General features: G+C 44.2%; 1 protein-coding gene across 1 annotated transcript in view; it reads right to left on the bottom strand.

Moving 5' to 3' along the window:
• Positions 1-22: 22 nt before the first annotated feature.
• tanc1b (tetratricopeptide repeat, ankyrin repeat and coiled-coil containing 1b) overlaps positions 23-10499 on the bottom strand; it is a 115162-nt gene continuing 104685 nt past the window's right edge. The window contains exons 19-26 of the mRNA XM_071523016.1: positions 7586-7719; positions 7253-7376; positions 6951-7126; positions 6570-6702; positions 4930-5021; positions 4178-4324; positions 2896-2996; positions 23-2786 (exon numbers count right to left, since the gene is read on the bottom strand). Coding sequence (XP_071379117.1) covers positions 1184-2786; positions 2896-2996; positions 4178-4324; positions 4930-5021; positions 6570-6702; positions 6951-7126; positions 7253-7376; positions 7586-7719 — 2510 coding nt within the window. The 3' untranslated portion in view covers positions 23-1183. The remainder of the gene's footprint in view (positions 2787-2895; positions 2997-4177; positions 4325-4929; positions 5022-6569; positions 6703-6950; positions 7127-7252; positions 7377-7585; positions 7720-10499) is intronic.

The raw sequence follows: 10499 nt of genomic DNA, 5'->3' as shown, positions 1-10499 counted from the left end.
CTGTATTTTTTTTTTTCCTCAGTGGATCTTTATTTCTCCCATGGCGGCTATGGCAGTAATGTTCTATTACAGTATGTGATCACAGCTAATAAAGCTCACAATACTGAAAACATGGCAACAATTGCAATTAACATACATATTAAAATAGAGCTGATGGCAACGCGCCCCAAAACCATTTTTATTTTATAGATATTTTTTTTACTCTTTATTATAAACTGCAATTGTAGCATGCACTTAAACGCATTATTGAGAGAATCGTAAAATGTCTTAGTAGCTGTGCAAAAATAACTATATAAAATATATTGCTTTTACAATTAACCAAGCCGTAGGCGCTGTAAATAAATTAAACTAGACAGCAACAACAAGCAGATACAGAAAGGATTTGATTTCAATGTTAATGGCCAATTTATAGAATGTACAAACATATTTAACAAATGTATTTTTAGAACCTTTAACACCATCTGAACAAAACTGTGCATAAAATAAAACTCAAAATACACAATTTTGAACAGGTCAATACACTTAACATAGACCTTCACTCAAAAGAAGAGAAAAGTACATATTTATATAATATACACAACGTGAGGATCTACAACATCCTTTGTAAAACACAGGAATGCCCATCCTTTATACTTCCTTACACCTCCCATGTGAACAGAAACCCTCTCTTCCTTATTTCTCTTCTCTCAGCACCATGGACATAATGAACACAGTTCAAACCCCATTTCCAATCACTCATTTAAAATAGTTCTGTAATAACATTACGCTGTAATCGAGTATGTTGTTTAAGCACTTGAAAGGCCTAAATGCTTATAAAGTGCTCGCTGTCACTGTTTCGTTGAGGAGGACCGTACAGTACATGCCCAATGACTTTCTTCAGTGCAATGTCTCCAGCTTGGCTGAATGACAGGGGGCATGTTGTCATGTACCAGAAGCTGACAGCCACAAGCGGTGGGTTGAAAGTAGGAGAGAAATCTGGAGCAATCAGCGTGCTGCATGTGGTCCGTATTCACACGGGAAAACAAACATAGTTTGCATACTTCTTACAAGGTTTAAAATTAAAACTACTCTTTCTTGGGCTGGTAAAAAAAAAACACCTTAAAATAATTTCTCCTTAATTTCTCCTTCAACTTAATATTTTTGCTAGTTTGTGCGGTGTGTATGAGGGATAGGATAAATATCCCTACACGTTTGACTCAATAAATGATCGCTTTGGTTTCATCGAAGCTACGTGAATGGCGGGATTATCTCGGGCTAGGCCAGGCTGCTTGGGCTTACTGTCCATAAAAGTGTGCGGCAGAGCCAGTGCTGGCTTGGATTCTTTGTAACAGGTGGCGGCTTGGCAGAACTTCTCTGTGAATTCCTTGGCGTGCATTCCATTTTGCAAGCTACCTATTGCCATAGCACCCTGAGGTGGAGGAGGTTTGTGCTGCTCCGTGTAAGTGCTCACTGTTTTGGCATAAGGCAGCTCACAGTTGACCGGCTGCAGGCCCATGGCTGACATGCTGTGACACACCAGTCCCTCAGAGGAATGGTTGGACCAGCTGCGGCCAGCAGACTGCAGACCCTGGTGGCTCTGCAAGCCTTGGTGCTGCTGTATTTGCTGTTGAATTTGCTGCTGTTGTTGCAGCTGCTGCTGAAAGCGTGCTGTCTTGTCCATGATGCCCATGAAGGGTCTGGGTTTGTACTCTGATGTGGAGCTGGCCTGTTGGCTGTGCTTTGCCTTGTCTGAGGTCTTGGTGCGGACATCGGGGCCCAGCTTGCCGCTGTCAGATAGACTGCTGCTGGAGGCCAGGCTGCTGGTGGAACTGGAAACCCGCATGCTGCTGCCTCCTCCCTGGGAACCCACGGCCCCGCACCCACCTTCCTTTCCTGGGTCAGTGTGGTTCCCCTGGGGCCCGGGGCTGGAGCAGGCCAACCCATCCAGGGAGGACGCAGAGTGGGCAGACAACCTCTCTTGCCCCTGACCCTTGGAGCTGCTGCAGGATGAGTAAGAGGCCTGGGATGAATGGAGGCTCTCGTTGTCGCAGTGGTGTCCCATGGAGGTGGAGGCAGCTGCCAGCGACTTGCGGTCCCCATATACAGGCTCATCGGCTGGGGGCGGTAGAGGGCTGATGTCGATGCCAGGGCCCGGCTTCAGCAGGCTGGACATGTGTCTGCTGGGCAGGGGGCTGGAGGGAGCGTACTGAGACTGAGACTTTGCCCCCACTGGGCGGCCCCCGGCTACTCCTCCCCCAGCCTGCATAGAGCTCATGTGCTGGTTGGTCTTGACTATCTGGGCTTGCTTTGTGGGCTGCAGAATCAGGCCCTGCTGGGCCAGGGCCTCCCGGTGCTCCCGAGGGTAACGGTGGGGGGGCAGCCTGCTCGGGCCTGGGGGTGAGCTGGGCCTGGGACTCTGATTCTGATGGCCCTGGCTGTTGCTGAGCGAGTCGGAAGGCAGGACTCTGTTGAAAGAGTAGATGTTTTGTGGCCAGCAGGCCTCAGCTCTCCTGTCATGCTGCAGGGTCTCCTCATCCTCCTCCAGTATGTCTCTTTGGCCTTCCAGGCCCCTGGCTAGGCTCTGCTCTGCAGGCTCCTCCTGTCCTTCCTCCTGCTCCTGGTCAGAGTCATGGCCCCCTGAGGCCTGACTGCAGGCAGCTGCAGCCCCAGCTAGGCCTCCCTTGGTCTGTGTGCGCTGCATCTGTTTACACTCTTCCTCGACTCGCGCCAGCAGTCGACGGATCTCCCGGTTATTGGGGCACAGCTTGGCTGCTTCGTGCAGGTCAGCCAGGGCTGCCGTAAACTGCCTGTGGAGAAACACAAAGTTAACAGGTATAGAACGCATAATTCACCACCAATAACAACCAGTGTTGGGTATTTTATGCGTGTCCCTTGGGCCGTGCTGAATAGCTTTACCTGCTGCTCCTCTTCGCTCTTGCGCGGGCATAGTAGGCCTCATAGGATTTGGGTTTCAGCTCCAGTGCCTTTGTTGCAAACTCCTCAGCCATCCCAAAATCCTGCAAAGGGAGCAAAGGCAGCAAAATCAATACAATACAATCAACCACTTGATGTTCTGGCAAACCTGCTATCTTGATGTTAATGAGAAAGAAGCTAAAACTACCCCTAACTAACAGCATGGTATGTCTGTGGAATTTCCCAGTCTATAACAGCTACAAATGGCTCAGTCTCAATCACTTAAATGAACATCTTAAATACTGTAGATTTATCTTTGTTGAGGCTTGTAGCTGGTAATATATCTTATTAATTCAGTCATTTGTTGCTTTGAAGGCAGGTCTCATCGATCACGGGCATACAGTCAAAACAGACTCTGAATTTTATCAGACATTTTTACAGTATTTTCAGACTGTAAGCAATAGCTGCACCGGACCCATGCTGCGTCTCTGCAACAGTGTGTAGCTCCCTGTGTGTAGCGATAAAATACCAGGCAGGCACCCCATGTGTGGTTACCATGGAAATGGACAACAAACCTCATGGTGCCTGTGTCGCTCAAGTCTCCCTGCTAGCTCGCAGCATGTAACCGCCATCAACAGCTGGCTCACTACAAAATGTCATAAAGTCTACCTGCTAGACTTGCATGAACACTCATGAACTTTTCTGTCAATGTAGGAACATGTACTCAGAAAAATCTATTCAGAAAAATATAGCTTGAAGAATTCCAATTATCTCCATGTTTGAGCCACAGGCTATGGAAATGAAAACTGAGTCATTTCATTTATCACTCTAACAAAACTCTAACAACTCAGCACAGTTAAACTGAGTGAGCAAGCAGGCTGGCACGTTCTTGAGTTGATATCGTTTCACAAGAAGATTTCACAGGATTGAGCCCACTGCTCACTGTGCTCGTAGCTTTCTCCCCACCTCCTCGCTGTCTGTTACCATCTGAACACTAACAGGCGTTCGGCTATGCCAACACAGCCTAATCATTTCACATAGTTCAAGTCAGAGGTTCAATCTTTTGTCTGTAACATTTTGAGATACTACCCAGCAGAAACGAATCTATTCTACACCAATTATCCATTTACAAATGCCCCGTGACATTCATATGATACTGACGAATCAAATAAAATACTGGTTGAGTGAAGTCTTGCTGTTTAAAGTCATTAACTGAGCGGACTATAAATATGGCACCGGATGAAAAACACAGAAAAAAAAGTGGAGTTTCTCTTGAGAGGCTTACATTGGTTTTTCTGCGACAGCGGGAGAGATTGAGGTACAGAGAGACCCTCAGCTCTTTAAATGCCTTCAGGTCATCGCCAAAGCCTTCTCTCGGAAACTTCCTCAGGGCGTACTGGTACCTCTGGGCTGCCTCTTTCATCTTCCCTTTCTGGAGGACACATGGAGGGCAAACAGGCAGTGAGGAAAGGATAGAACCAGAGGGAGAGCGGGGGAGAGAACGTGGGGGGGGGAGAAAGAGAGCAAGGCGTTCACCAGATACTCCCACAATAGCTGTTCTCTAGCTCAAGCCCTCCCTCCTCATCAATCACACACAGCACATAACACAGCCAACCACCTAAATCAAAACACACACACACACACACACACACACACACACCTGATTGGATCGTCCTTTCTGCCACAAAACTCAATCTGTTAAATGTCAGGCATCAATCATGGCTCCTTGTGTGAGCAGAGCAGAACACACACATCCATTCATTTTTCTGCATTTCACTGAGCCAGTAAAACATGACAATCACCTCATTTTTTTTCATGCTGAACTAAATTATATTGTCCTGTGTGCCTTTTCACTTCCATTTCAAATAAACATAAAAGAATACATAAAATATGTGACATTATCTAATAGTAACTCAGGTTGCGTCTGTCTTTCTGGTGGTATAGCAGAGCAGTTTAGGAGTATGGAACATTTCATTTATTCAGTAAAGTGCTCTTTACTGTTGACCTTTGGAAGTGATTTCAGTGATTTCTCAGTACCTTGTAAAGCAGGTTGCCCTCCTCCATCAGCTTCTGAAGAAGGATGATCAGGATATCAGGCTTGGAAGTAGCCATGGCCCATGCAGCATTCCCTGTGGGGTGGATGAAGGGAGAGAAACAGATACTTTGTTATATTGGTATTGGTCTCAACAGACAGTGACTGTATTCTTTGGAAACTGATACAAGGTAAAGTTACCTAAAGATTGTACCTGATCGATCGTAAGGTGACGTTCTGTAGCCTTAGTTTATTGAAAGCAGTTAAGAGAAAGTTGAGGATGAGAGATTGAAGAGGAAGGAATACATGCAAAGACAAAAGAGCATGCATTTATAGTGAAAGGAAAAAAGGGAACATGTATTACAATTGCCATGGCTATGTAGACTGCAGTTTGATAAGATACAATTATATGTACTCAAGCTTTTCACTCAAGTTGCAATTGCCTCGTATTTTTAGCGGTACACGTGTGCAGCATACACTGTTAACTGTGCTAAAGGAAAATCTGAGATGCTGCCTATTAGCAATTTTCTGAGACAGCGGACTGCACTGCAGATAAGCCGCAGGCCCAGATAGCTCTGTGAATGTCATTTAGGTGATAAGTCACATGCTTAAATTAGCCTAGCAGCACACCTCAGGGAGAAATGGAAGGACACACACATGCACCCATAAAACAGAACGCACGCACGCACGCACACACACACACACACACACAGCTCTGTACTACTGATGCTGAACATAAGCAAGAATAGCAGAACGGAAACAGGGTTTTGCCACAACATTCCACAACATTAGCCTCATCTTATTCCGAGTAACATGAGACACTTAGCAGGATAGGAATGATCGCTACATGCAGAAAAAAGTATTTTCTTCAGTCCGTTGTTCTCACCATTTAGTAAGATGTGAAAGAACTCTGCAGACCCTCAAGGGTCTGGAGGAATAGCAGCTGTCTTTGTGGCATTTAGTAGTGATGAACGAACTCACTCACTTAACATTCCTTATCTGAATTTGGTAACACGACTGTAGAGTATATACTTGCACAATGGGCTATAGGCTCCATGTATGTACGGATGACAATACGTACATGCACAGCAGGTTGTTCATACATGTATAGTGGGCAATACATAAATGTATAATAAGCTTTACATCTATCAGGATTCCCACATCTTTTCACTGATGAAATTCCAAAACTTTTCCATGACTTCTCCATGACCCCTTTTCACATATTTCCATGACCAAATTTTAATGAGACTTTAAAAAGTCTGAGAATTGAGAATTAAAATGTAACCATGAGCTACACTAACTTTAAGCATTTAACTTTTAAATGGTTTTTTTCTTCTTCTTTTTTCTTTCTTTCAACTCTGTCAACAAAAGACAGCAACCAACAATATTTTCCTCCAACAGGGGGTTCTAGACTGTTCGAAGCCAGCCACAGCTTTTTGTGACATTTGACAGTATTCAAAAAAACAAAATGTTAACTCCACAGATAAAATTTCTTGACTTTTCCAAAACTTTTGTCCCTTCTATCAATTTTCATAACTTATCCAGAAGAAACAATTTTAAAGTTCCAGGACTTTGGGAACCCTGATCTATGTGCAGTAGGCTCTACATGCAGGCATAGTGTTTATATGAAAAGCGGGGTTCTTACCTAGCTTGGCCCCCTTCTTCAGCAGAGTCACCACCACTGAGGTGTTCCGACAGCCTATGGCCCGGTCCAGAGGCCTCATCCCACTATAGTCCACATGCTCTATCACTGCTCCCCTTTCCACCAAGTACTGGACCTACATGAGGGCACAGCAGTTAAAAACACACCATTGTCTCACAAATGTAGTGTCTGCAGTAGAGGGGCTAATGGGGCTAGTACTGGGGCTAATGCACAGCGGTATGTGGTCAATAATGACACAGTGATGCTTTCAGTTAAGGCTAACCGAAGGGTGGGGTTAATGTGTGGTGTGTATGTGTGTGTGTAAGTACATAGTTTCTGTGTGTGTTTGGATGTTTTCAACAAAATGATTCAATTTTCACGTACGATCTCTGCATCTCCATAGAAGGCAGCGAGGTCCAGCGGAGTTCGTCCGTTCTTGTCCGTGTGGTCGATGACCGCACCTTTCTCCACCAAAAATTGCACTACGTTCTTATGTCCTTTCAAACATGCCCAGCTCAGGGGCGTCAGTCCCTCCTTGTCCATCGAAGTTAACGAGGCACCTTTAAGAGGAACCGTAGTCATCAAAAACTCCATAACAAAACACAAAAATGTGCCTAATTTAATAAATCAAGCTAATGAATATTAATAGTCTTTTAGTTTGTAGTGCAGACACTGTTGTAGCTCACCTTTAGACAGCAGGAAGTCGACGGTGCTCAGGTGGCCCTCACAGGCAGCCACCATGAGTAGGGTCCTGCCCTGCTTGTCACTGATATTTACATCAGCACCATGCTGCAACAGCAGCTCCGCGATCTAAGACACAGACAACGACAGTCAGAGAAAAACACACACACGCACATAAGTGTACGCACTCTCACACAAAAACAGATTACTGTATGTCACATGCTTTTTGGTAAAGTGTAATTGTCTCTTTGAAGTGTAATTATAGTTTGGAGCAGTGTGGATACTGTGGATGCAGTGGGAGAGGTTGTCTGGGACAGGAGTCACTCAGCATGTCTCACCTGCCAGTGTCCCTGTCTGACGGCACAGAACAGAGGAGACACCCCCCGCCGGTTGACTTGCTGCACCACCGCCCCCTGCTCCAGCAGGAAGCCACATACCTCCATCTTGCCCCGGCCCGCTGCCGCCGTTAAGGCTGAGGAGAGAAGAGGGCCCACACGCATAGCTGTTAGGGCTGACATGGGCCTAATGGTTTTATATAGATGGCATGTGAGGGGAAGATGGTAAGGATTACAGCACAGTGGTGAGACGGGAGTGGAGTTCAAACCATCCCACTAAACAACAGTTAGCTGGGGAGGACACTGTATAGCAACAAGATTAGGGCACAGGATAAAATGCATGTGTGTGACTGCTAAAGATTGACTGTTGAAACAGTCTGACAGTATACAGGGACTTGGACTGTTCAGAAGCCACAACCCAACTCTTTCATACCTCTTTAGTGTGTGGAAATTGAAAGGTTTGGTTATAGTCAGTGTTTGCAATCCTGCAATCCGTCCTATTCTTTACAGAGCAAAGATAAGAATGGAGAAATGCAGGCTAATGTTTTGTGCTAATTGAGTTTACAACCAGACAATTATGTTACGCTTATTAAACTCATTAAATTCCTGCCTGAAGCTCCCACAGCATTGTACTGAGAGACTCGAGAATTCAGAGTCATTTAATGCATCAACAGACAAACATTAAACAAAGTCATACAACTCTGTTAAACACCCATCCTTGTTTACATATTTTATTTGTTTTTGAAAAAGATTAACTGGAATAAATTGTGTCTAAATCACTGTAAACAAAAAGTAAAAATTTCAATAATTAATTGGTGCTTGTCTTAGAATCTTCTAACCGAAGCTTAAATGAGCCATACCAGCATAGATTCTTGAAGTTGTTCAGTGCTTATAATGAATCAGTGGCTGCCGATGTATGGTAGCAGATGGGGCAGCCTTAAATGAGTGCTGGTTGTCCAAATAGAGTGAGATCCACAATGAGAATGAGAATAGCTTCGCTCTCCGATTCACCTCTGAGAGATTTAAGGCGCTGAGCCTCCATGGCTGACTGACATCATCCATCTGGATGGAACACTCATCATAGCCAAACAACCGCACCCTCCATCTGCTCCACCAAAATATGGATATCCTCGCACACAGCAGGGTAGAGAACAATGACTCTCGGCAGACCTAAACTTGGGCGGTGTCTGTGCTCCAGGGAACAGCAGTAGCAGCAGCTGGGATTGTCCCGGACAAACTATCGACAGGCCTTATGCTTTTCTAGCGTTTGCCTTGCCAATTTAAAACATTAGATTCTTCCATTTAATCTCACCAATATTTGTCTCAGTCGCCCCCTTCCCCCTTTCGTCAGAGGAGAGACTGATATCTCGGTCATCTCTTTTGTAAGCAATTCGTCAGCCTTGTCTCAACTCTGCTCTTCCTACTTCTCCAGCCCACCAACACAGCTGTCCTGAAACTGTCTTGAGGAGGAGACTCTCTAAATCACTGTCTGATAAACAGATTAACAAGGTAAACACTTAGTAATGTCCTCTTCCACCACTGCTCCGAGGCTAATGAAACCCCAGGCACGAAAACATATAACAAAGAAAACAAATCTGACCAAAGTTTAGTGTCCAGCGCCTGAACTAGTAGTACATAAACAAGGGAGAAGTTGCTACTCATTTAGGCGATTGGAGCAGAAAAGATAAGGAAACATTGAGAGTTTTGTTTGGTTTCAATCTAACACAGAGAGTGTAGGCATAGACTAAAGTGTTTTTTTCAGTCAAGGGCAGCTTATCCGCCAACTCTTGAGTTGTAGCTGTGGTGTTCACCAATGCTGTGCTCTTACTATACAGTATGAACACTTACACTCTGCAGCAGAATATCATGCTGCCATGGTGTATGTGTGGAAGAACAATACCAGAGCCCTGAATGGAGCCGGCACACGGTAAATAATGGAAGAGAGCCAAACACTTTGAACACTAAATACCACATTCATTATAAATCCTAAGCCTACCAAAGGGAAGATTTTATCATTTAAATGGATTCTTGCCATAATTACAATTGACAGAAACAATATACACAGAACTACCCACTGGCGACTGCATTTGTCCTGATGATAAGTTTATATTATTTTTCTATTATGCCATGTAAAATGCCCGAGAATAACCTTGAATTGATAGCAGTATTATTAATTCAGTACGGGTATGATATACATCATGTTGTGTACAGAAAGCTTCTCTTTTACGACGGAGAAACAACTTCCATTTTCTTTTGTGTACACATCTGAAGAGTAAAAAAGAGATAGCTGCACACTTCTCTCCACACCAAAAAAGATAGAAGGTTCATTCCAATATGTTATGGTGTACGCCTTCATCGGGATACTATACATATTATACCATATTACATAAACATTTTGTATCACACCTTGTGAAATACACTACATCACAAAGATTAGGCTTTTTCAACACTGGAAGAATCTATTAATCTTCTGCCCTAAACCCTTCATACCTATGAGAAAGATGCTGTAGAAAACACAGACTACAACCCAGAGTCAAATTACCTTTCTTCGCACAAGAGGGAAGCCTCTTGCATTCTGAGAAGGGATTTTAGATGGAGCCTGCACAGATGTGCAATCAAATCTGCTTCTATTCAAACACAGGACACACTGGGCCTATTTGCATAGAGATGTTATTTTCCATTGAATTTTAAATATGAAATCATATTTCACAGAGACAGGTTGTTAACAGAATTGTTTCACAGGCAGCGATGAATGACAATTTTTAAAGGGGATATTTCAGCAAGTCAGTTTTGTTCTTCTCCACATCTTAGTATAGGCTGCTACAAGGTTAGATTATTAAATGTGCTCACTGAATTGCAGAAAAGGAGTTTGGGGTGTCATAGTGATTGAATATCTCTCAGAGCTACTTGTGTCTAA

This window comes from Centroberyx affinis, unplaced genomic scaffold (assembly GCF_046629955.1).
Source record: "Centroberyx affinis isolate AG114_WGS23_722 - 3 ecotype Tasmania unplaced genomic scaffold, CSIRO-AGI_Caff_v1 ptg001058l_1, whole genome shotgun sequence".
Classification (NCBI taxonomy): domain Eukaryota; kingdom Metazoa; phylum Chordata; class Actinopteri; order Beryciformes; family Berycidae; genus Centroberyx; species Centroberyx affinis.
The sequence above is the reverse complement of the archived record's forward strand: the minus strand, read 5'-3'. Positions and strand labels throughout refer to the sequence as shown.